General features: G+C 41.5%; 1 protein-coding gene across 4 annotated transcripts in view; it reads left to right on the top strand.

Moving 5' to 3' along the window:
- The window catches only part of COL4A4 (collagen type IV alpha 4 chain), a 112602-nt gene that overhangs the window by 46285 nt on the left and 39645 nt on the right, over positions 1-26672 (top strand). For all 4 annotated transcript variants that reach the window (XM_036320241.1, XM_036320240.1, XM_036320239.1 and 1 more), the window contains exons 14-29: positions 411-464; positions 737-796; positions 1677-1721; positions 2037-2090; positions 3097-3166; positions 3952-4056; positions 8074-8238; positions 10638-10727; positions 11690-11853; positions 16038-16110; positions 17342-17448; positions 19503-19686; positions 21047-21115; positions 22799-22906; positions 23377-23595; positions 25400-25561. In XM_036320241.1, coding sequence (XP_036176134.1) covers positions 411-464; positions 737-796; positions 1677-1721; positions 2037-2090; positions 3097-3166; positions 3952-4056; positions 8074-8238; positions 10638-10727; positions 11690-11853; positions 16038-16110; positions 17342-17448; positions 19503-19686; positions 21047-21115; positions 22799-22906; positions 23377-23595; positions 25400-25561 — 1729 coding nt within the window. The remainder of the gene's footprint in view (positions 1-410; positions 465-736; positions 797-1676; positions 1722-2036; positions 2091-3096; positions 3167-3951; positions 4057-8073; positions 8239-10637; positions 10728-11689; positions 11854-16037; positions 16111-17341; positions 17449-19502; positions 19687-21046; positions 21116-22798; positions 22907-23376; positions 23596-25399; positions 25562-26672) is intronic.

The raw sequence follows: 26672 nt of genomic DNA, 5'->3' as shown, positions 1-26672 counted from the left end.
TTAAATAATAATCCTATATAATAAAAGGCTAATATGAAATTGACCGAACGGAGGAACGACCGGTCGCTATGACGTGCACTGACCACCAGGGGGCAGACACTCAATGCAGGAGCTTCCCCCTGGTGGTCAGTGCGCTATCACAGGGGGAGTGCTGCTCAGCCAGAAGCTAGGCTCATGGCTGGCGAGTACAGCGGTGGTGGCAGGAGCCTCTCCTGCCTCCATATCAGCGCAAACAATGTGCAACTGATGGCTTAGGCCTGGCCTAAGCCATCAGTTGGACATCCCCTGAGGGCTCCCAGACTGTGAGAGGGCACAGGCCGGGCTGAGGGATCCCCCCCAAGTGCACGAATTTTGTGCATTGGGCCACTAGTAATAATAATAAGCCAGATTATATTCATTATGACTTTTAGGGTGTTAAAGGAATACCTGGAATGATTGGACCTCCAGGACCTCCAGGACCCAAGGTAATTTATTGAAGTCACTTTTTAAAAAATTTGTATCATGTGCTAACTTAATTTTTTTTTAAAAAAAAAAATTGTGTTCTTTATCATTGCTTTAAATGTCAGTATATGTTACTAGAATTTGTCACTGTGTTATCATAGTCCTGTAGGGTTCCTATTGTAAAGTGTTGATTTCTTTAACTTGCTGGCAACAATTTTTATTTTTCATTTTGTGTTTGCATTTTCTATTGCTGAAATATTGTTGTTTGAACCCCTGTAAATGCCATCTTTCTAAGGGAGAACCTGGTATTGGGGAAAAAGGAGAAAAGGGCATCCCTGGCTTCCCAGGCCCTCGGGTAAGGATCGTTCATGCCACCCTTAACTTCAGTGAGTATGGAGGCATTTCTTTCTTAAATTTTTATAAAACTAGATCACTACTTCTGAGAGTTCAAAAATGGGGTTATTTCAAATAGGAACAATAGAATTTTGACAAGAATTGTACAATAGCTCAAAGTCCAGAACACCCCTTCTATTGACATCATTTGGATAAAACAGGCAAGCAGGAGATAGAAGAACTGGAGGGAAGTAACAGGATTGTGACATTTCCTGTCTGGCTCAGTGTCAGTGTGATAGCAGCTTGGAATTGTTCATTTAAGCGTATTTGATAAAAGAAAGTACTGATGTAGGGGCAGGAGCTACAAAAGAAGCACAGAATCAGGCCTCAAACATCACCACGCATGTCGCTAGTGTGGTCCCCATTCATAGAGTGACTATCGAGGTCAGACCCAGTGGACATGGGTATTGGGTTTATTTGGCTCTAGATTTAGTGTTGAGTGGGACAAAATTCGCTCCCATGGTAATTTTTATTGCTGATAATGCTTAGAGCAACTATTAATCTGTAGGCAAATTCTATTACAATGATTTCAAAGATGTTTAGACCAATGCAAGCATTAAGTTAAATAAACTAAAATGGAATAGTAACAACAACAAAATATGTTTTTAATTTGAAGCACTGGTGAGGATATACATTTTTTAAAATTGGTCTTTACCAATTAAAATAGTAAATATGATAAAGAAATGAAATCTACTTTATATTTATTTTCTTTTATTCAATGACCTTAGCGGATAAGATGAAATATGCATGGTGCAATCCCTTTAGGTGAAATAGGATTCCTTGAGCTGCTGCATGCATTTTAATTTAACTCAGTTGTTGTCATTTTTTTGTGAATTTATTAGGGTTTTCCTGGCTCCTATGGATCTCCAGGTTTTCCAGGATTAAAGGTAAGTGTACAGTATGGATATGATAAATACACTTTAATTAGTAAATGCAATTGAGTGTCATTCAAAAGTTGGACCAATGCATGCAAACACACACGCAGAATTGGCAAGGGAGACATATTCACTTTACGAATTACATGTTTTAGCTGTGGGTGCAAAGTCTAAAGCACAAAACTGCTGCAGCCCCAAAGTAGTGTTAAGATGTTAAGATTTTGCACAGAATCTCTGTGAGCATGTGTCGCTCAAATTAAATGACAATGAGATAATTTGTCACCTAGTTACATTTTTTTAAAAAGGCATGTTTCTGGTTATTTATAGGGTGAACAAGGACTGTTTGGAGCTCCTGGGTCATTTGGATTTCCTGGTCCAAAGGTAAAAAAAGTGAACCTGTCAGAGTACCCACCTGACAAAATTCCACATCCCTTATGTGGTCCAATATAGGTTTAAAAAATATTCCAAAGAATGATTCAAAAATGTAACTTTTGAAAGAGACAGAGTTAATTTTGTATGTATTATTTTATTGCATGTTGTAATGATTACATTTTACATTTGAACAATGATCCTTTTGAAAGTTTAAAAAATTCCATGGGAATCATACAGCATCTCGATGAAAACTAGAGGGAGCTGTGGAAAGCTCTTTGCTTTTACCACCACTGAATTGCTTCATTGCAACCTCTGTGACCTTACATTCAGCTCTAGCCCAAGACAAGCCATGGTAGCACTAAGAGGACACAATGAAGGGGACCATATTTGCTGCTAAAATAAAATGTGGATTCAGCTCTTGTAGGTGAATCAAAACTATTTGTCCTAGAGTGTCAAATCAGACATTAATGCTCATGGTATATTTAAGAAACTTTATGGCTTCAGAGGTATCTAATTTATGAGAATGGAATAACTTTATTGGAGTTAAAAACATTTTATTTTCTTGTTAATTCTCATCTGAGGATATTTTTTCCATTGATTTTTAGAGAGAGTGGAAAGGAGGGGCAGAGAGAAACATCTATGTGAGAAACATCGATTGGTTGACTCCCATATGTGGGGATCGAGCCTGCAACCTAGGTACGTGCCCTTGACTGGATTCTAACACAAGACCCTTCAGTCCATTGGCTGATGCTCAGCCAGTGAGCAAAATTGGTGAAGGCCATTTTCTTTTCTTTTGAGAGAATGTTGCTAGTTGGTTATTTATTTCTGCGCATAGGGAAAAGGTCGAATGCCTGTTTTTTCCTAGAAATCCATGAACTATCCATTTCTCTAGTCTGCCTATAGTCTTTATTTCTTATATGAATGGACTCTTGGTCCTTATAATATTTATTCAGTGCTAGGCAACATGAAAAAATATTCCTATTCCTAAGGAAAGTCAATGCATTAATGATTCCAGGGGGATCCCGGAGACCGCGGGTACCCAGGGCCGCCAGGGGCGTTGACAACTCCACCTCCTCCACTCAAAGGTTTGTGTTTCATTCAGGTCTTCCATTAATAATGTGGAAATGGGGTTTGAGTGTCCCTGACAGAGGAATATGGCCCAATATTGCCATAGTTTGCACATGAGGCAGGTTAAATAGGTGAACTTTAGTGCGAATCTATAATTATGCAAGTGCAGGTAGAGATGTGCATCTTAGTTCATCTCTAACGGCATAAGACATCAAATTTTATTTTAGTATGTACACTGTATGCTGGGATTTTTTTTACTATGTCGCCTTTTAGAAAGTAGGGTGTTTTATCTATTAAAATATATATAAAACCATTTGACTAAGACCTACCAAGATGGCACCTGCAAGACCAGAGCAGCCTAAATCAATGACAGGCAGGGCTACTCCAAGGTCATGCATCTGCAGACCAGATGAAAGGCTCATATCTTTTTAAAAATATATATTTTATTGATTTTTTACAGAGAGGAAGAGAGATAGAGAGTTAGAAACATCGATGAGAGAGAAACATCGATCAGTTGCCTCCTGCACACCTCCTACTGGGGATGTGCCCGCAAACCAAGATATATGCCCTTGACCGGAGTCGAACCTGGGACCCCCCAGTCTGCAGGCCGACGCTCTATCCGCTGAACCAAACCAGTCAGGATGAAAGGCTCATATCTAAGATATAACATGTAAAATGTGGAGGGAAACTATAAAGCAGTCTCCTAGTTGCATTTCAGCAAGCGTCACAGAAAGCACTTGTGTGGGATTTTACAATGTAGGTATATGTTTATTATATTCACAAGTGTCATTCTTTTTGGCAGGTCCTCCGGGGGATCCAGGACTCCCTGGCCGCTATGGAGAAATGGGGGCTGTTGGGTTCCCCGGTCCCCCCGGCCCCCCGGGTCGACCAGGGGAAACCTGTCCAGGTATGAATCCACTGGCTTTATAAACCAGGTCTGCTCCATCCTCCTCCGCACCGGAGGCTTTTCAGCTCCAGCTGACACTGAATCCCCTTGGGAGTGTTTCAAAACACCGAGGGCTGTCTCCACCCCAGACGAAGAATGTTGGACTCCCTGGGGCATGGACCCAGGCCTCTGCTGTTATAAAAGTGCCTTGTATTCCTAATGGACAGCCGGGGTTCAGAACCACGCACTCCAACCAGTTAATCACTTGCTGGGAAGAAACCCAGGTTCCTGGGCCGCACCTCAGAAATACTCAGTCGAGGAGTCAGGGGTGTGGTGAGGAATGTGTCTGCAGAACAGGCTTCCCGGGACAGCATCACTTGCAGACGAGATCTGGAATCGTGTCAGGGTGCCAGTGTTTCTGTGGGTCTTCTCCACCCTCTTGGATGGCTCTCCCTGTTGATACCTAATTGTCTTATAAGTACCGCGTGCTAACCGATTGCGCCACTGGAGCTCCGATACCTAATTGTCAAAATTGACTTCCTCCACCTGCTCCCAACTTAAATTTCCCACGTGAAATGTGGAAATACAAATTATGAATTAAAAAGTAAAATTTTGATTCAGTCTTAGTTAAAAACACACACAACAAAACAACAATCTTCCTCTTTCCCTTCTCCCCTCCCCCGCCCAAAAAATCCCTATATGTGCTTTTCTCCTTCCTCTCTTCCCCCAAAGCGTGTTACCTCTACCTTTCTCTCTCCTAAGCTCCAAGGGTCCAAGTCTACAGTAACACATGTTCTTTTTGCCTTAAGTACACCAATGTGTAGAGCCTTTATTATACATAGTTTATTTTTTAATGGTCTACAGTATTTAGCATGAGGTAAGCAGGGCTTTGGGTCAGCCACCTGTCATTTAATCACAGCCCTGCCACTTAATATAGTGAAACAGTTATGCATTCACACTAAGGACTAAGAACATTCCAGATTCCTCTACTTACAAGTTGTATGATCTTGAGCATCTAGTAAACCTCTATGTGCCTCAGTTTTCTCCTCTGCAAAATGGAGTTCTTGTTTAGGTTGAAAGAAGTAATCTATATCTATCTATATCTATATCTATATCTATATCTATATCTATATCTATATCTATATCTATATCATCTATGGTATATCTATCTATCTATATCTACATATACAGTTCTTAGACTACAGCCTGGCATATAGTAAAGACTCACTGATGTTAGCTATTATTTTACTCATATTTGGCCTAAATTTTCCATGGCTTATCTCTAAGGTACAAACTTTGCAGGATTGTTTGAGGAGTAAAGATAATGTGTGGAAATATGTAGTAAAGCCCCAGCACATGTACACACAATAATGAAAGCCACTATTTAACTAGCATACTATATTACTGATTACCGACAGGGTTTCAGTGGTCTATCAATGAACTTGTTATCCAAACCTAGTAGCTTAACAGAACAACAGTCATTATAGTACCCTTCACTCTCTCTGTGGTTCCAAATAGAAGGGCTAAGCTGAGCTATTCTAGATCAAGGACTGATTGCAGGAAGGAACTGGAATGTGAGACTGGCCAGGCATCTCCCTCCTATATCTCTCGTGTAGCCTCAGGCCTCTCTGTGTGCATTTAGACTTCCTCACCAGGTGGCTTTGGAACAGTGGGATTACTTCTATGGTGGGCCACTCTTCCAGGCCCAAGTGTTTCAGCTCACAAGGCAGAAATGGAATCACATTTAATAATCTAGCTTTGGAAACCATTGTGCCACTCCCACCGTGTTCCATGAGCCCAAGTAATCACAAATGCCTGCCACATCAAAGGGAGGGAAACCCCCAACCTTGCGATGGGGAAAGTCAAGGTTCCACAAGAACATGAGGAACAGAGCACCACATGACCATCTTTGAAAACTACAGTCTTCCACAAAGAGATTCTAGAGCCAGGTGTGCTTAGGAAGACACGGCTAGGACAAGTGGTCAAGGTCACACGAAGGCTTCCAGCTGTCTTTAAGGCAAAGCCACCAGAGAGGGAGTAGAATGTCAAGGGGAAGCAGGCTTTAGCTTCTGCTGCATTACTCACTGAACACACTGAAGACTAATTGTTCGATGAGCACATGCTATTACCAGATATTGCACTAAGCTTCTTAGGTGGATTATTTTATTTAATCCTCATAACAGGCCTCTGAGACAGACATAGGATTAAAGACATTAAGTACCTGTGGCCAGAGGGGAAGAGGCCAGGTCCAAATCCAGCACCTTTATGTTTCCCCACCAACCTAGGTTGCTTCATGTACCATATAGATGGTTCTGTGAGTCCATACTTTTATTCACTAAATGTGCTAATGTGCTTATTGATATTACTAGAGGCCTGGTGCACAAAAATTTGTGCACTTGGGGGGGAAGGGGGGTTCCCTCAGCCCAGCCTGTGCCCTCTCGCAGTCTGGGACCCCTCGGGAGATAATGACCTGCTGGCTTAGGCCTGCTCCCGGGTGGCAGAGGGCAGGCCCAATCCCTAGGTGCAGCCCCTGGTCGGGCTCAGAGCAGGGCCGATTGGGGAGTTGGGGCACCGCCCCTGTCACACTCAAGGCAGGGTTGATGGGGAGGTTGCGGCGCCACCCCCTGTCATGCACAGAGCAGGGCCGATCAGGGGGTTGGGACGCCACCACTCTCACACTCAGGGCAGGGCCGATGGGGAGGTTATGGCTCTACCCCATCACACACAGAGCAGGGCCCGTGTGTGGAGGGGGGGGCGCCACACCCTGTCACACACAGAGCAGGGCCGATCAGGGGGTTGAGGGGCCGCACCGGTCTCACACAGAGCCGCAGGGCGATCAGGGGGTTGGGGAGCTCCCCCCTATCAGGCACAGAGCAGGGCTGATCAGGGGGTTGGGGCGCCTTCCCCTGTCACGAACAGAGCAGGGCCTATAGGGAGGTTGTGGCCCCGCCCCCTGTCACACACAGAGCCGCAGGGCAATCAGGGGGTTTGGGCACTGCCCCCTGGCATGCTGATCCCAGTGCCGGGATGCCTTGTGGCTCCGCTGATCCCGGTGCTGGGAGGCATATTACCCTTTTACTATATAGGATAGAGGCCTGGTGCATGGGTGGGGGCCAGCTGGTTTGCCCTGAAGGGTGTCCTGGATCAGGGTGGGGGCCCCCACTGGGGTGCCTGGCCAGCCTGGATGAGGGGATGATGGCTGTTTGCAGCTGGTTACACACCCTTCAGGTTGGGGGGTCCCCACTGGGGTACCTGGCCAGTCTGGGTGAGGGGCTGAGGGCTGTTTTCAGGCTGGCAGGTGACTGAAGCTCCCAACCGCTCCTTTTTTTCTTTTCTTTTTTTATTCTGGGCCAGCTTTAGCTCTGGCTCCAGCTCTGAGGCCTCTGCTGCTGAAAGTAGGTATCTGGTTTGTTTGGGTTCTATAATCGAAACACTGTATCAACTCCAGCTCTGAGATCCCGGCTGGCTGAAAACAGGTTTCTGGGGTTTTGTTTAGCTTCTATATTTGTAACAATGTTTCAAACTGCAAGCTCAGAGGCTGGCAAGGCAGGCGGGGAACATTGGTTTCCTCTGTCACTGAAGCAAGCAAGCCTCATGTTAGCTTCAAGCGCCTGGCTGCCGGCCGCCATCTTGGCTGGCAGTTAATTTGCATATCACCCTGATTAGCCAATGGGAAGGGTAGCGGATGTATGGCTAATTACCATGTTTCTCTTTTATTAGATAGGATTTTTACCAAGTTATCAAGGTGGGAAGATTGAAAAAATAACTTTAATTAGATAATATATATTTCTTTCCCAATAATCCTAAAGAATGGGGAGAAGGAAAGAAAATCTGATTCCCCAAATTTGTTTCTACTTATGTGCTTGTTTCATAGGGGGTGAGTCATTTTGATGAAGGGGATATTCAGTTATTTTTTAATTATACTTTTTCCCTTTAAAAACTCCCTCAGTCCAAAACAGAATGTATTGGTTTGATTTCTTCTACAGACACCTTTAGTCTGAGAGTCTGTGTGGTTTTCATTCTTGGTTTCTCTTGGAGGCATGATGGGGCTCCCTGGGCCACCAGGGTTTCCTGGGCATCCGGGAGTTCCAGGGGCAGCCGGCCTTCCTGCGAGACCTGATTCCGCTCCAGGAAAACCAGGGGACCCGGGACCACCTGGGCTGCCGGGAGCACCGGGATGTCAGGGACCTCCAGGATCAGATGGTAAAATGCTCCTCACTCACAGTCATTATCATTTATGTTGAATTTGATATTTGTAGCGTCATTCAGAAAATGTGACTTTCTAAATATTTTAAAAAAATGTTTCATATTTCCTGAGCCCAGTTAGTATTATTACCACAAAAAATAAACTGATATTATTGGACTATCACATCAATGAAAGCATATGAAACTATTTGGTGGAGAATTTAAGTGTAATGATAGAATTTTGTAAGTTAATACAATTTGTGTTTTATAAATGTAGTTTTAATTTTTTATCAGAGCTATAATGGAGCTGGCTTAGGAATCAAACAATTCTACAAAGCCAGTTATAGTGAACTGCCATCCTACAAAACCCCTTCTCCTGTTTCTTCTTGGATCTTTTGTTATTTGTCTCTATGTTGCCATTCAACACGCTTGTATTGTTATTTCTTAATTGTTTTGGTTTGAGCATTATCTTTTGTATTCCCTCTATACAAGATAAATGTAGCTCTCTTTCCCTCCCTCCCAACCACACATGTGCACACTGAAAAATATTGTTAGTATCCAAATTTCAGTTAAATAAATAAACACTCAGTGTTTACAATGAATAGTTATAAAATGCTATTCACCAATTCTGCCACATAATACTATCTATCAATACTTTTCTAGCATGATATTTTGCTAACAATTGTCTTGTTTTCTTTGTGTGTTTGCTAATTCAACCTGAACCCACCTTGAATTATAGAAATATCATCCCAATAGTTCATTATAACTCATTAAATATTCTATCAGTGTTACCTCTTTAAATAAATCTCTCCTGGAGCTTTTGAGCTGTTCAAATTAGGTCAGGTTTCATTTTTAATCGACTGCTGAGATAGTGTCTTGAGATCTATCTTCACCATTATTCTGGGCACTCTCTCTTTCTCTCTCTGTTTCCTACAACATATATTTCTTTCACTCATTTACTTTCTCATTATACTTCTTGAGAAAAAGCATAAATTTGGGGGATCTTACATGTCTGAAAATGGCATTAATCTAAAGTAGAATTTGATCAATAGTTTGGCTGAGTATAAAATTCTAGGTTGGAAATATTTTCCCTCAGGTTTTTAAAAGCATTCTTCATTGTCTTCTAGCTCCCGGTGTTGTTTTTGACAAATTCAATGACATTTAGATACATGACATTTGTTTGAAATCTGTTTTCTGTACAAACTTATGAGTTTCTCATGTCCTTAGATTTCACAGTGATTTGCCTTTTTGTGTGTGTGCATTGGCATTTATTTGCAGACATGGAGTGGGTACTTCTGGTCCAACACAAATCTTCATTTAAAAAAAATATTAAACTACTTATTTGAAGCTATTCTCTCCTCTCCCCACTCTCCTTTTTCTCTTTCTGTACTCTATGGATTTGTCAGTAAAATGTTTGATCTATTATTCTTTACTTTTTATTTTTCTGTAACACTTTCTAGGAGATCTTCTCAACTCTGTCTTCCAACTCTGCTCCTGAATTTTTAAATTTCTGCTGTCATATATTTTTTCTAATTTTCAAGGATTTTGTTGTTGCTAGTGTTACCTTCTAATGGTTCCTTCTGCAGCAGCCTATTCATGTTTCAGGGATAAAATGTATTCTTTCGCCTGCTTTTAAAATCACATGGTTTCTTTTAAAGTTTTCTTCCAGCTGCATTGTTTCCTGCAGCTTTGCGGGGTTGTTGTTTTATCCTGCTGCAATTTTTGAGAAAGGGATCTTGTTTGGGGCCTCATTGTCATTCTACTTCAGAGGTTCCAATTCCTGAGTTTTGGGAGGGATTTCTGATATAAATTGTGTCCTTTCTCCGCTTTCCTTACTGTCTGCTTAGAATTCAGCTTTTTTAAGGGTCTGCTAAGTCTTTTTACATTTTTGCATTGTTTCCTTTTCTTTAGTGTGAGGTTTATGGCTTTTTATAATATTCTTTTACTGCATGCTATTTTATTGGAGTTTGGAGAGAACAAGGAATTTACAGTTTGCATTCTACATGTCATCCTTAATCAGGTATCTCTTAAGTTCTGCTTTCACAAGCTCTGCTTTATGCTTTCTTCATTAGGTTATTATTGATAATTGGAAGAGAAAACGATCTTTGTGATACACTTACTTTTAGTGTTTTGTTTGCTTTGTTTTGGCTGTTTCTGTTGTTGCCCATTGCCTTGCTCTGCACCCCACTAATTAGTGCTGAGATTAGTATGGCTTTACCAAAGGTTATGGTGGAAGAAGCATGCTGTGACAATTATATGGTCTATTCTTATATCAGAGAGAAAGAATCAAGAGGAATGAAAGAAAGAATGGGCTGAGGGGAAGATGTGAGTGCAAGAGACACTCCTAACTTGTGCTGTAGGAGACATTCACAAAAACTGTGTGATTCTCTCTGCCCATCCCCTTTCCCACTATAAAGTTATATATTGTAGTGTTGGACACCCTGGACCACAAGGACCAAAAGGCAAAATGGGTCCTCCAGGAAGAGGAGGCTCAAAAGGAGAAAAAGGCAAGTATGCTGCACAGGTAGCATTCCCAGAAGACAACGGCATGTGCAGGATTGGGAGGCACTTATGACACGTACAATGTGGCATCTCATTTAGATTTGTTACTGCCTTTAGTTACCCCTGGTAAATATTCCACTTCATTATATGTTCATCATGTGATTAGATATTTCCAAAAAGTCAGCTCTAATACTTTAGAGAATAAAGGAGAAACTTACCTGCCATGATTTTCCTCAAAGTAATATTTTTTCCATGAAATCTTCTTGATCCCTTAAAAGAAGCAGAGAAAGGACAGTATTGATCTTTTATTTTAGTTTCCCTCTGTGGTTCCCCTATTCCCCAGACTCATCAAGTGCTTCTGGCTCTGTTTCTCTGCCCTAACTTGTCTGGTGCCTTTTTGACCATCTGAGTCAGGTGGGTATGAGAGCTGAGGAGTTTGACTATCACAAAGACACTTATTTTGAGATCGAAAGTCCTGATAATTACATTGTAGTGAGTTATCAATTGTAATGTTCAATGCAGTCAATAATCCCTCTTCGCATATTCTTTTGCTTCTTTAAATGTTCAGGGTTTATGCTGTAACCGAATTTCTGTTGTTGATTCTATAGTGGGAATCAATCAAGAGACCTTTTTTTCATAGGAACCAAATAAGAGACAAACTTTTTTAAAAAAGACGCTTTCTTATTATTAAAGTTTCTTAATTAGAATTGGACATAAGCTTTTCCCCTAGAATTTGTCAGGATGAATTATTAAGATTGATAATACCCCATTTGTATAGAAATGATATATCCAGCCCATGACTATGTGCCCCCCTCCTGCCCATGCCTCACAGCACACCTTATCAGTTCTGCTAAAAGGATTGTGCACATTAGACTCTCTTTATTTTCACTATTTGTTTTGTATTGTAAAGCCTTTATTGGGATTTTATTCAGTAATATGACAAAGCTGTCTTTTATCCTCTGTCTAGGAAATGCGGGGCTCTGTGCCTGCAAGCCTGGTCCCATAGGCTTGCCAGGCCCTCCAGGACTTCCTGGGAGGCAGGGAAGTAAGGGAGACTTGGGACTCCCTGGGTGGCCTGGAGAAAGAGGTCACCCAGGCCTCCCTGGTGCTGAAGGATCTCCAGGGCCACCAGTGAGTAATTCTTACGAGTAACAATCTTGCTAGTTAAAAGAGACAGAGATAGAATTCAACAGTACCTGTTTCTGTTATATTTTGTTTTGAACCTATAAATATATCAATCCCCCAAAATCATCTGTATTCATTCATTCATTCATCCATCCATCCATTTGATTCATATTTATTGAGCACCTACTATGTTCTAGATGCTATTGTAGGTACTGGGATGCAGCAGAGTCCAGAACATAGTCTCTGTCCCCTGGGGGCCTCTACTCTGTTGGGAGGACATACACTATATACTAGTAACAGACTGATGCATAAATATACAGCATGGCAGGTGGCGATAAAGGCCAACCCCATCTGGTGTGGCTTGAGTGGACAGAATGAAGGAAAGAGCAGAAGGAGAGGAAGTCAAAGAGGTGGCTGGAGAATAAGAAGATTGCTGAGCGTGGGGCTTTGTGAGTGGGTTGGATTTGAGTTTTTACTCTGGATGACACAGAACAGCCAGTATTGAGTTTTCAGAAAAGAAAGACATAATGTGACATTCATTTCCAATGGATCATCCTTGTGGCTCTGTTAAAAACAGACCACGGGGGGCAAAGGGAGAAGTAGGTAGATTGTGGCAACAATCCTGGTGAAATATAATAGAGCAGGGATTAACATGGTAGTACAGCACATGGGGGGAAGTGGTCAGTTCTGGATATATTTTGAAGGTAGAGCTAACAGGTTGGCTGTTAGACTGGACATGGTACATGAGAAAAAGAGACATAAAGGATGAAGCTAAGATGGTGAAGACAATGTGAGGAGCAGGCATTGGTTCATGAAAGGAAACAGTATCATTGGGGACATTTTACGTTTGAGATGCTTAGTGGGCAACCAAGTGGAGATGCCAAGTAAACCAGGGGGATGATAGTCAAGTTGAGGATTCAGATCAGAGGTAGAGGCTGGAGATATAAATATTGGCATTGTCAGAGTTTATATGATATTTAGTGCCAGAGGGTGGATGAGGTGTATCTCAAAGTGGCTGTCTTTTGCTGACCATTGCAATGACTCAGGTGGAGGCATAGCCTTCCAGCTGTCCCTCAGAATAAAATCACTGCCCCCGGGACTCTCCCCTGGAGGCTGGAGACAGCCCTCCTTTCCCTCCTTACTAAAGAGGCTTAATCCTTGGGTTACCTGGAGCCTAACCATCAGCACCTGTACCCTTTCCATTTTCCCCAGGAAATCTCATGAAAATAAGGTTCCGACTAAGACCCTGAAGTGAGGGGGATGATTGAGCTGTCCCTGCACCACCCCGTTACACTGTAAAGCGCACTTGCAAAGTCTACTCAACAGGAAGCTAGGTCCTTCACATGTGTATGTGGAATGGACTTGGTGGCAATTATTAAGTACTTTGCATTTTATATTCTGCTTTTCTAATTCAGCACTTTATTATACTCATGTTTTCGTTGCTACTTAATCTTAATGAAGACTTTATTGGTTCTAAAATATTTTTGCGGCTTTCCATTGTGTTGCTTCTCAGAGTAATATCTTGGAGTGTGGATTATTAGTTCATTCAGGGTTATCCTGACTATGGTTTATGGAATTCAGTTGCTCTAAGGACTTAAGTCTTTAAATTGGCTGAATTTTGGATGTTTTTGTTCTGTGTATGGTTCTGTCGTATAACTTCTCTGTATTAAATTCATCACTTTGTGGCCACAGTTAGGGATCAAGTCCATACTATAGGGCACCATGAAAGGAAAGAGGGACAGAGGGACAGAAGGAAGAAGCATGAAGGAACAACAGATAATCACTGTGGGTGCTCTCACTCTTCTGTGTATCTCCTCTGTTGTTGTGTGTGTGTGTTAATAATATGAGATTTATGGCCATCTTGAAAAACTGGCAGTTCATTAACACAGGGTCAGTGCATTCCCACCGCTGCTGGAAGCTGAGAGGTGGCTGTGCCCCTGGGAGGAGGTCTGTGTTCTCCGGTCCTCACCATGGCCACCTATCTACTTCCCTCAGAAGGACATGGCCCCCTAGCCACCGCAATTGAAGTCTCTGATCCAGACCATGTATGAAACAACTAGTACATGCCTGGCAGAGAGGACATTTTTGTTGCTGCTGGGATTTTGTTGTTGTGTTAACACATGTGTTTAGTGATCTCGGGTCTTAGAATTGTGAAAAGCAGCTCTTGATCCCCAAGTGTCTGGGAAACTCTCTGCCCCAGGTTATTTTTTAGATTCAACATTTGTTTCACTAGAGTCTCAGTGCCATGAGGGCAGGACGTCTTTAATTGCTGTGTCCTCAGGACTCAATAATGCCTGGCTCATTGTAGGTTCTCAGTAAATGAAGTCTCTAGTGAAATCTAAACAGCGCTGGTAATTTTTTTCTTACTAGCTCAATTAAGAGTATGATCTGATTCTAGTAATTAAAACTCTAATGCAAAACATTAGAGCAATTTACAATACATTAAGCTGCCAATGTGCTCACTGATAATCTGCCCAGACTTCCAGGGTATATCCATTCCTCCAGGGCATTTACTAAGCATGCCTGTATTCTCCTTCTGGAGAGAAACTGGTTCAAATGCTACGTGAATAGTTTTCTGTTGGTAGCCTATCCATCAAAGGACATTTTCATTATCCATCTCTTGGATTGGATACTATCCAAAAAGGTGGGGAACCTTTTTTTCTGCCAAGGGCCATTTGGATATTAATAACATAATTTAAGGGCCATACAAAATTATCAACTTAAAAATTAGCCTTCTATATTTGGTCAAACATTTCATTAACTTACCTCTAATGCCTTGGCAGGGCCAGACTAAATGATTTCATGGGCCTTAATGAAATCCCCGCATCAACAAAAATGTCCTCTGTCAGGCAGGTACTTATGACTTAGCATAGACAATAAAAATAAGAATTTAAGCAACACTCAACCCATGTGAGCACTTTATGATTTCTAAAGTTACTTCCCTGTCCAATTTGGCTATTTCTAGTAAGGAATGTGTTCCACTCACCTTTTTGATTCTTCATAGACATCATTACACACAGGACCTAGAGTGATATTCTTGGGGGTGTTGAGTGGCTGGTATGTGTGTGTAGGTATATTTTCTCTAATGAACTGGCTTCCAACCATGGTATCCATTTCAGTTTTTATGCCTGTTGGGTACATTTTTGGCTTCTTTTCATTCTCACAGTTTGATGCTGCCACTGTGCTCATGTCTCTGGTATCTTCTCCCCTTTATACTTCACTGTGTATAAAGTACTAAGGGCCGATTAAAGGCTTCAACATGTTGCAAGATTGTGTGAAAAGAAGACAACATAGCCTGTGTGAGAGCAAAGCAGTTGATCTAATCAGTCATTTTGCCTCCTTTCAAATTCTTGTCTATGTTTTTTATTATTATCATTACCAGATAAGTAACCTTCAGGTATGTTTAGTGTTTCTATAACTGTATTTACTAGAATGCTTAGCCACTCCAATATACCAACAGTAGGTTCTAGTTTTTTGACATGGCTTGCTATTTAATACAGGTAACACTTAAAAAACATGACCCAAATACTCTAGTCTCAGAGCAATTGATGTCAAAAGATGATGACCCCATCAGCCAGAATTAGTTTTTTACTTGCTATACAGAGGAAATATATTGGTAGCGAAGGTTCTTATTTTTCCTTCTCTTGCTCATTAACTTCCTTCAATATCAGTCTCTTTAATCACAAACTCACTTCTAAACCTGTGCCTTTAGCTCTAGTGCCAGCTGCTCTGGTTAACCTACCCCTCTCCTTTCACTTCTATATTACAAAGCCCAGGATAGTTTTAAAAGTTTTTTTTTAATTATACATTTTTTTTGAAATAAAGTTTTACATACAAGAAGTTACACAATCATACAGAAAACTCCCGTGTACCCTTCCCTGAGCTTCCCCCAATGAGATCTTACATATCCCTAGTGCATTGTCAAAACCAGGAAACTGTGACAAATTTCTATTGACTTGGGTACAGACCTTGTTCAGGTCTACCAGCTTTTACATGCAGTTTGAGAACCTCAGTTTTGTAAGGTAAGACCCACCTCATAAGGCAAGAAGGAGAATGAGACCAAGTGTGCCAATCTAGAATCCAGAACAGGTGATTAGAGGGAAAGAAGAGAGAGATTCGATATACACGAATGTGAATGATCTTTGACCCCTCACAATTAAACTGATCTGTTGCTATTATTTTTCACTAAGGGAAAAGCTGGTGCCCCAGGACCACCTGGCAACAGAGGAGAAAAGGGAGACATGGTTGTATCAAGAGTTAAAGGTGAGCCTAGTTGATCACTTAACTGCCATCTTCTGAATTAAATATGAACCATCCTCTTGCAGTAATTTCCCCTGTGACCACAGTCTAATTCTATAACCAGACTTAGGATTATTGAGATTTCTTAAAAAGTACTCTCTGTCCTTTACTAAGTCATGTGAATATTGAATTTCAAATCCTCTGTCTCTTATTTGACAACATAAGTGCTCCTTTAGTCATATTTTCAACTCTTTATTATTGTGAACTTGGGTTTGAAACAAGCCCTCCTTTAACGTGCCTAGTGTTTATTCACTGCATTGTATTATCCTGTAATAATCAAGAGTATTTTGGCTGTAAGTGACAGACATCCAGCTTGATATACTTTAAGAAAAAAAAGTAATTTAATGGTATCCTACCTGGTTTGGCTCAGTGGATAGAGTGTTGGCCTGTGAACTGAAGGGTTCCGGGTTTGATTCCGGTCAAGGGCATATGCCCAGGTTGTGGGCTCCACTCCCAGTAGGGGGCATGCAGGAGGTATCCAATCAATGATTCTCTCACATCATTGATGTTTCTATCTCTCTCTTCCCTCTCCCTTCCTTTCTGCAATCAATAAAAATATATTTTTTTAAAAAGTAATTTATTGGCTAATTAAACAAAATTTGAAGGTTAGATGTAGGGTTTGCATAAGACAACTGCATAGGAGACTCTTCCTCCTGCATCTTGATATTTAATGAAATATGTTATTTGCACTTTCCCCCCAAGATTAGCTTTCTCTAGGCTATGGGTACATGTCCCAGGCAGCTCCAAGTTCTTACAACCAGATATAAAAGAGAGCTCCACCTTCTCCACTCTAGTTAGAAGAAAAAAAAAAAATCAGGAAGGATTGGACTGGCCTGGAGCAAGTGTCCATGGATCATCTCCCTGTTCATGATGGCCAGGAGATAGAGGACCTTGTTTGCCATCACACAAGCAGGGGAAGATGCTGTTGTGATTGGCATCTCCATTCATGACCTCCTTGTCAGAATGGGAAGAGGGATGTTTCCCAAATAGAAGATTCAAGGGGTTGGCAATTGTCATTCTCCCCCCTGACTTTTGCACAGTTGATTTTGTGTGACTTAGTCAACTGGGACACTCCAAGGGATCTCTACTAGCTCACAGAGAGCCAAGGTCAAGCCTTTATCTTTAGTCCCAAATCTTCCTCTACTTCACCCACTTCTGATAAGAGCTTGAATATCTTTGTGGCGTTTGTTCCCAGGGCGCAAAGGAGAAAGAGGTCCTGATGGGCCCCCAGGATTTCCAGGGCAGCGGGGACAAGATGGTTGGGATGGACATGCTGGAGCAATCGGGGATCCAGGACCCCCAGTATGTATAATTATTCTGCTATAGAATTTCACTTTCTTACATGGGCACAATACATCTGTTTTTCTCTTCTCAACTTAGAAAGCTATGACTGAGTCAAATATTAGTATGCTGGAAATCAAAGACACCTTTGATTCATTCCCACAAAAAGATGATTGTTCTAAAAGGTATGGATGGCATCATTACAGATGGTCTAACATCTTGAGTGACATTTCAGTCATAACAAGACTTTCTGTCTCTATGTGTCGTTATTATGGTGGTTTTCCCCCTTTTATCTTCAAAGCCCCTACTGATTTGAGACCTGTTCAGATGACTGTCAGGTGAAGAATAAAGCACAGGTCTTGAAAATTATCTTGAGTTCTGTCCCCTCGTGAAGTAGCAAGCAAAGAAGGATAAACTAGTGCAAATCTACTGAACTAATGTATTGGCTGATGGAAAATCCATTGATAAATTATATTTCTGCATTTTTCAATCATGTTTTAGATGGAGGGCATGTGTAGGTAATGAAGTTCATGAGAAAAGACTGTAAGATATGTTTCAATGCTCTGGAATTTGAAATATATTGGGTATATGAGGTATTTTTAATGCTTACAGTGTCACAGAAAGTGCACTAGATGTTTACTCATAACAGTAGTCTTCTGAAGAGCAATTATCGCTCCAGTTTTACAGTAAGGAAATGGAGGTTTAGGGTATGTTACTAAGGATATCTTTTTATCAAGTAGGCTAAATAGGAATGAAAAGTCGAGTCTGCCTTATTCCAAAGCATGTGTGACTTAGTCAATTGGGACACTCCCACCAGTCTGTGTTGTAACAGAGAAGAACCATATTCTGATTTTATAGGAGCTCATTCAGAAAGAATACATGTGAATAAGAGACAGAAGCTTAGAAATCAGGTTAGATAATGTTTCTAGCTTTCTGGTCTTTCAGCTGCTTTCAAGTATGTGAATAAACTCTACTTGAGATTTGATAGTCCCTATTTAATTCATTCTTCCACTTGAGAAACTGTTTAGAATCTGTGTCACTGAGTGGCAATTTTCATCGTGTACACTAACCTACTTGTGTAAAATCAAAGTATATTTACAGATCAAACGGGAGAGGAATTTCTAGTATAGCCACTGGGGGGGAGGGTTGGCATGGGGAGTGGGTGTGGTGGTCTTCCTAGCTTAATTAAAACAATTCAGACTCACAACACTATTATATATCATATTTGAGACCAGACTATTCATAAGGATAGAAGACGGGGCCATCAACTTGCCAGTAGGACAGGGTCAGGCATTCCTTGTGAGTGAGAATCCTTGCAGCTGGGCATTCGGTTGGGGTGAAGGAGATGAGAGCCACATGTGGCAGATGTGTGAGCAGCCCTGACTTGAAGGCTTCATTCTCCATAAGAGCACAGCTTGTGGGGACCCCACAAGGAACTTGGCAGTTGCAGGAGCCACCACTCAAGGTCTTTCCAGTTCTTCCAGACCAGATGCAAATATTGCAACTTAGGTTTGATGTTACCATAAGTAAGGTTGCCTAGTAATGCGGCTGACATGCAATTTTTATGGAGTTTCCAGAGAAACAGAACTAGACGGTTACCAAAAGTCAAATTCTTATGCAGGAGGGGAAAGGATTGGTCAGCCTTTGTCCACAGACATGGAGGGTGATGGAGACTATCCCTGTGTCTTCTCATAAGAGTGCAGGAAAACTATTTCAAATGTATAAGAACTTACCCAATTCGCAAGCCTACTACCTCCATTAATTTACTTATTTCTGTATTTTATTATACTTAAAATAAAGAATGGTTCCATATAAAATTTCTTATTCTGTTTTTAAATGTCACAACCACATAACTCTTTGTGTTTGAGGCATAAGACACCCCCCCAATCATATGTATATGTAAATATGTATATAAACTATTAAGAGGAATCTAAGTTAATCAATTTAAATTCTATTTGCTATTGAGTCCCTTTCTCCTGGAATTATGAGCTTTCTGCATGTGTTTCATTAGCCTATGACAATGACTACTTTGAGTTCATGGTTTGGTAATTGATTCATGATGTGAACATTCCCAGGGGGATCATGAAGATGCAGGCCCAGGTGATCAAGGAGTTCCTGGACTGCCAGGCCCCCCTGGCAGAGAAGGACCAAGGGGGCCTCCAGGACTGGGATTTCCTGGTCCACCAGGACAAAGGGGGCAACCAGGAGCCCCAGGCCACCCAGGCGAGAGGGGCCCTGTTGGTGTGAAGGGTCGAAAAGGTAATTTTGAACACTTTGTGTGACAGTGTCAAGTGAAATCACAGATGGGAAAGTGGGCCTCTCTTCTGGGTAAAGTTATAGCTATGGCAGAACCGCTGAATAAAATTCCATCAAGCCACTGTTCAGATCTTGAATAGTGTCAAACAAATAAAAGCATTACAGCACAATCAATATTTAAAACAAATTCTTAAAATGCCTTTGTTGCTTTGTTTGGCATATGAAAGTTGCCTTTCATGCATTTCTCAGTATCAGCTTATACAGTCTGACCATATTCAAATGACATGTATTCAAAAATATTGATTTTTATAATATTTTTAGATAAGGCAGTATATTTTAATAAAAAAACTAGTGTTTCATTAAAAAAACACATCATATTGTCCCTGGAAACCCATTTGTAAGCATCCAGGAAGAAAAAAGAAAGGATTTTAAATATATCTGACTGTTTTGTAAATGTCAAACAATAAAATGATCTGCAGTATGATAGCTGGAAACTTTTTAAAAGGTTGGAAAATATTTAAGATTTTTTTTTCTTTTGTAATATGTACATATACATTGGGCTACACTGTTAAGTGTGAAATTTCAGAAGAAACTAATATCTTTGGTTCTTGATTTGACAGCATAGAAAGGCAAATACCTTGGAATTCAATAAGGTTTAAAATCATGGTCTGGGGCCCATCAGAATAGAACATTATTTGTATTCATCTCATGTGTTTTTGAGTTGAGAGCATGTGAACTGATACATTATGAGATATTATTTCTATGATAAAAGAGGAGCATCCCATTTTAAAGGAGACGGGAACTCAGAGGCACAAGCTTGGAGTCTTATTTTCCTCACTGATTAAAATGGGGGATGACAATAACCACATTGTAAGGTCTTTAGGAAAACAAGAGACCACCTATTTATAACACCTGAACCACAGCGGCCCTCAGGACATGGTAGCTGTTACCAATATCCTGCCCAGTAGCTTTATTTGCACAATCCCCTCACATCCAAACTAGGAGCTGAATCTTCTGAACTTAGCATGGGTACTGGCTGCGATTTCATGATTCACAAAGCTTCTGATTTCATGGTATTCGACATCTATGAGCCTATAAATCCAATATTTATTCTGTGTTATTAAAACGGATCCTTCTTGGAGTCAATATTTTCTTAGTTCCCCTATTTTTATAACTGTTTAGATTTGAGGACAGGTTTGCTAGAATTTGAAATAAAAGTAGTTCAAGTAAACTATGATATTTTTGTGGCTTTTCCTTTGAATTCTACATATACTCTATGAAAAATATATTGATCAAATTGTCATTGAGATTTACCGTGTCTTGGCCTATCAGTTATGTGAATACTACCTTTTTTCCCCCCCAGGTGATACAATTTCTTGTAATGTCAGCTACCCTGGGAGGCCAGGCCCTCCAGGTTTGGATGGACCTCCAGGTATGATCAATGAGATGTTACTGTCTTACACATTCTCCAGAATATAAGACCTGGCAAGGTAGATAAACCAAAAGCAAACCCACAGGCAAATAAGGTATTTCTAAATTATTATAAGGATTTGAGGGTCTATGGGAAAACGGCATTTGTAGTCATTCACATTGGGTCTCTAGTCTGCTGGTCTGGGCACATGGCAGGTGTGTTTTTCATATCTCTGTGCAACAAAATTTACCTTGATTTGATCACATACCAGTTAAAATGTTTGCCCTTTGAGAGTATTAAAATGTTGTCTTCTTTCTTATCCTGTGTCCCAAGAGTCAAAAATGATCATTCACTTACTGATTATAAGTGGTATTCTATTCTGCTCTATAAGAAACCCCAGTTTGACCAGAAGCAGTGTGAATAATGCACATACCTACACCCGTGATTGCACTTTCATGAAACCCTTCATTTGAATCAATCGCTTCTTTATAGCTAAATCAGACCCTAAATCTATATAAATGCCTAATTCTCTTTTATTTATTCTGAATTCACTTAAATTGATCCATTGAGCACTAGCATAGCTAAAGGTAGCCTTTCTTGTCCTACATAACAAAAGGTATTTAAAGGTTGAATGATGAATGACTCTCTATTGCTCTCTAGCCAATAGCTTTTGTCAGAATAGTGTTGTGTAACAACCTCAAAATCTAGTGGGCTACAACAATGTTTATTTTCTCTGTTATGGGTGTGCAGGTGGGTGGGGCTCAGCTGATCTGAGATGCTATCTATTGGCTTGGTCCCCGGCTCTAGTCCAGGTTCAGGTCTGTGACGTCAGGTCACTGTGGGGCCAGCATGTGCTTGTCTTGTGTGATTACAGAAATGCAAGAGGGCAGCCCAGCTTTACAGGCAGAGTTCACTCCTCTCATTGCCCCATGGTTGTTAGTATCCTATTGGCCAAAGCAAGTCACGGGACCATGGCCCAGATCAAAGCCAGGAAATGGCCCTCCACCCTGCACAAGGCAAGGGCCAGGGTGGGGAAGTATAACTGCATCAGTGGAGAGAAGCATTGCCAGTTGACTGATTGAAAATTCATTTCCACATTTACTGATGCCTTGTCATAGATGGACATAAAAGTTAATGATTACTCTCAGCAGCTTTCATCTCAAGGGAAGTGAACACTCAAACTTGTTCATGATTTGAAGGTTATTTTAGCTGAGGTATCTCAGTAGGAAATCATAAGAGGTTCAAAAAAAAAAAAAAAAAAAACACCCCTCAATTCCTTTTGCAGTGCTTTTGGCTTATACTTTATTCAAGGGCAAATGCAGTAAGATGCAGGGAATAGATTTGGCCTTTACTCTGGTTGCCTTCTCATCAGGCCACACACGGGCCACCACCTGCCCTCCCACAAGGACAGATGTGCTCACATATTTGTATTTGAGACCCAGCAGGGGGAGGTACCAAAAGGTTCATCTGTAGGGTGGTGCTCGTCCCAAAGGCTTTCAGAAGAATCCTTCACAGTTCGGCCTCTGAGAATGAACCTTAGCACAATCTCTGCCTGCGAAATACTTGTTCAGAGCAGGTGACTTGTAAAACAGTTATGTAACCCAGCCTAGTCCACATCTTCACTGCCATCAAGTAGAAATCTCCTTAGTTTGTTCTCACTTGATGTGCATCTTATGAAGTCCGTGTTTCTTTATTATCATTTAGGTCCAAAAGGCTTTCCAGGTCCACCGGGTGCTCCTGGGCTGAGGTGTTTTGATGGGCAAAAAGGTCGGCCTGGCAAACCAGGAATATCGAAAATACCTGGTCCACCTGGTAAGGGTAGTGCTTTTCCTGAGGAATGTCATATACTTCTAAAACTAGACGATCTAAGGAAGGAAATGGCCCGAGATCCCCAGATGAGGGGGACATGGTTTTTGTTGATACATTGAGCCCTTCGCTGTGTTTCATTAACTTTTAGGTTATGGTAGTTTTTTGGGTTCTCAGGGCATCTTTCACTTGAAGCAGGAGTGATAGGTCGTTACTGGTCTATTATATTATGAATGAAGACTGCTCAATCCAGAAAGACAGTTTGCCAGAGAATGCAAGCAATTGGGGAGACATCATGGGCTTTTCGGAATTACAAAATCACAATAAATTTCCCTACCAAAGGTGGTAAAAACAATACCTATTAAATAAATACCTTTGTATGTTTTAGAAATATGTTTTCATCAAAGCAGTAGATGATATGTGCATAGGTTCTACGTTTTTACATTTAACAGTTGAAACCATTTTTTGTTCAATAGGTCTCCGTGGTGACACAGGCGATCCAGGTTTTGAAGGTGAAAAGGGCTCCTCTCCCATTGGGCCCCCAGGCTCTCCTGGTTCACCTGGAGCCAGTGGTCAGAAAGGAATCTCCGGAGACCCTGCGTATGGCCACCCAGGGCCCCCGGGAAAGAGGGGTCCCTCAGGCATGCCAGGGTTGAAAGGCCTCAGAGGCCACCCAGGACATCCGGGGCCTGCAGGTACGAGGCTGCTCCGTCCCTGTGTCTATACCTCCAGCTCAGTTCTGGAACCAGTCACGGAAGAGCAGTTAGACGATCTTGACTTAGAAATCAGGAATATAAAAATGTCACCCAAGCACCTTCCCTCCTATGTGGGCATTGGTTACATTTCATTTGTTGCTTTTGCATTTTATCGGTTGTTTTCAAATCCAGAGCAGCTCACTGTGGCTCAGTCAACCCAGTTAGATTCAGCAACTACTGGACTCTGACTGCCTGCTCTGGACTCTGGGCAGCACCAAGGAATAGGGGCTGTGTGGCCTGCCTGCTGCCAGTGCCGGGTTGAAGGAGAACAGGACAGACTGGACGAGGGAGGAGGGAGAATAGCTGAGGGGAGGAGCAGTGTGAGTGGGAGTCTGGGAAGGCTCCTGGGAGAGCTGGGGCCCAGCCGAGCCCTGGCAGACCAGACTAACAAACACTGCTCTGGTCGAGCCAGCATTTGTTGGGTGGGAGGGCAGGGGAGTAAGCACATTCTGTGTCCTCAGGGAGCTCACTTGGTAGTCTGTAAGTCAAAATACTCATATATAAAAATCCAATCAATTGGAAAGTAACAACATATTATATGAGTCAATGAAAATAATTTTGCCTTGATAATCCCACTATCTCACTTGCGAAAATGTATCTCAGGCAGTGTTCAGCAGAATATGAAGGTTAATATGAAAATACTCTTCTATGGTTGATCCTTGAACAATGCTGGGGTTAGGGACACTGACTCCCCGCCACACACACACACTTGTGCAGTCAAAAATCCACATGTAACCTTTGACTCTCCCAAACTTAACTACTAATAACCTACTCTTGACTGGAAGCCTTATTGATAACATAAATAATCAGTTAACACAGATTTTATATGTTGCATGTATTTATGTATTATATGCTATATTCTTACAACAAAGTAAGCTGGAGAAAAGAAGATGCTACTAAGAAAATAATAAGGAAGAGAAAATACACTTATAGTACTTATTGAAATAAAATATGTTTGTAAATTGACCTGGATAATTCAAACCTGAGTTGTTCGAGGGTCATCTGTAGTAGTATTCACAATAGAGAGTTAAGTAGCATAGACACACACACACACACACACACACACACACACTCAAAAGAAGAAATATTATTACCTATTAGCATTAGCAATTAAATTATATTTGTAAAGATTACAACACAATGGAAAACATTTGCAGATGAATATGCAATGTGAAATAATCTAACAATTGACTGTGCACTGTGACTACTACTTTAAAAATGTAAACATCTGAACAGAAAATGTAAAGAAAACATGGAAAAATAAATTAGGTTTTTTTGGTTGGGCTGTGGAATTATAGGGGGTTTGTTTTTCTCTCTGAAGATTATGGCACTGCCTTTTCAATAAATAGAAATTTGAGAGTTCAAGTGATGAAATATGTTACGAAATGCAAATTGTTACAGTGCAAATTGGGTTTGTAAGTATTGTGGGGTTTTGGTGTGAAGCCTGCTGCAATGTTAGAGGTTAATTAAAATCAGGAAGAATCCCATAGTTTTTCAATTTGCATAAACAACTTCTTTGTCATCTATATAATTTTATCAAGTAACTCTTTTAGCCATGCACAGTTTTCCACTCCTTTGGAGCTCATGTTCTATGAAAAGAAAATCCATTCAGAGACTGAACTCATTTGAGCACAGAGCCAGGATCAAAACGCTGGCTTCGGTACTGATGGGCCAGAACTGGTACTGGTAGGCCATCTATGTCGTTTTATGCCATGAGTGTCACAGATGGATTGTACCATTCCAGGGCCAGCTGGCATGCCTGGAATCCCGGGTCTCAAAGGCCCGAAAGGCAGAGAGGGAAGAGCTGGGTTTCCAGGTGTCCCCGGTACACCTGGCCATTCCTGTGAAAGAGGCGCTCCCGGATCACCAGGGCAACCAGGACTCCCCGGGGCTCCAGGCAGTCCAGGTAAGTGTCAGCAGGTGTCAAGGACTGTGAAGGGCCTGGGGCTTTAGCTAGCTTACAAAGGACTATGCTTGCTGTTGTTCTTTCATGGACACTGGAAGAAGCAAGCCTCCTGGGTAAGAGAGGAAGAGCTTCCTTATTCACGGCACAGAAAGTAGCATGAGCTTCCTGTTGGTTTGTGTCATTTCCCCACCTCACGCAAGTCTCTCTGTAGCGACATAGACATAAGAGGTGCTAGATAGGTGCCGTGCACACAGCTGGTTGCAGTACCTGAGAGGAGCTCTGGGCCTGGGGAACCACTGGTTGACGTGCCTGTAAAGCAACCTGCTTTCTGCACCAGGGGAGGTGCTATATCAGCATCAAGGTTGCTCGCTGCAAACATAACCTTGAGAAGTAACCCAGGTACAGAGCAGTCAGGACCTTGTGTCTGTGGCATACCCGCCCAGCAAGACCTGTAGGAACTGGAAGAGACTGAAGAAAGAGTGATTCTCAACATAAGGTTCTAGGGCAGCCGTGGGCAAACTATGGCCCGCGGGCTGGATCCGGCCCGTTTGAAATGAATAAAACTAAAAAAAAAAGACCATACCCTTTTATGTAATGATGTTTACTTTGAATTTATATTAGTTCACACAAACACTCCATCCATGCTTTTGTTTCGGCCCTCCGGTCCAGTTTAAGAACCCATTGTGGCCCTCGAGTCAAAAAGTTTGCCCACCCCTGTTCTAGGGGCTATCTCCAATATGATCTTCATTTCACCATTCAGATTGCCACCTGTTATGTAAATCCTATTGTGTTTATCCAAATGCAGGAATGTGCCCTCTCATAGGATCAACATGAGATTGAGGCAAAACCTGCCATTATAGCTTTATTTCTAGCATCAGTAATAGCAGATGATGTTGCTCTGATTTCTACAATTCTCTCATCACAGTTAACACCCTGATCAAAACTCACTGGGTCATAGCTTCTGGAAGGACCTGGAAAGTTATCTACCCCCAAGACTAAATACAGATTACATTTTGGTTTTTAGCCCCTATCCATTTCCCATACAAAACTTTTTATAATATTCCCTCAGGCTCCTTACTGGAGACTCTTTCTTCAAGTAATAAATATTTGA

Source organism: Myotis myotis, unplaced genomic scaffold (assembly GCF_014108235.1).
Source record: "Myotis myotis isolate mMyoMyo1 unplaced genomic scaffold, mMyoMyo1.p scaffold_m19_p_8, whole genome shotgun sequence".
Taxonomy (NCBI): Eukaryota; Metazoa; Chordata; class Mammalia; order Chiroptera; family Vespertilionidae; genus Myotis; species Myotis myotis.
The sequence above is the reverse complement of the archived record's forward strand: the minus strand, read 5'-3'. Positions and strand labels throughout refer to the sequence as shown.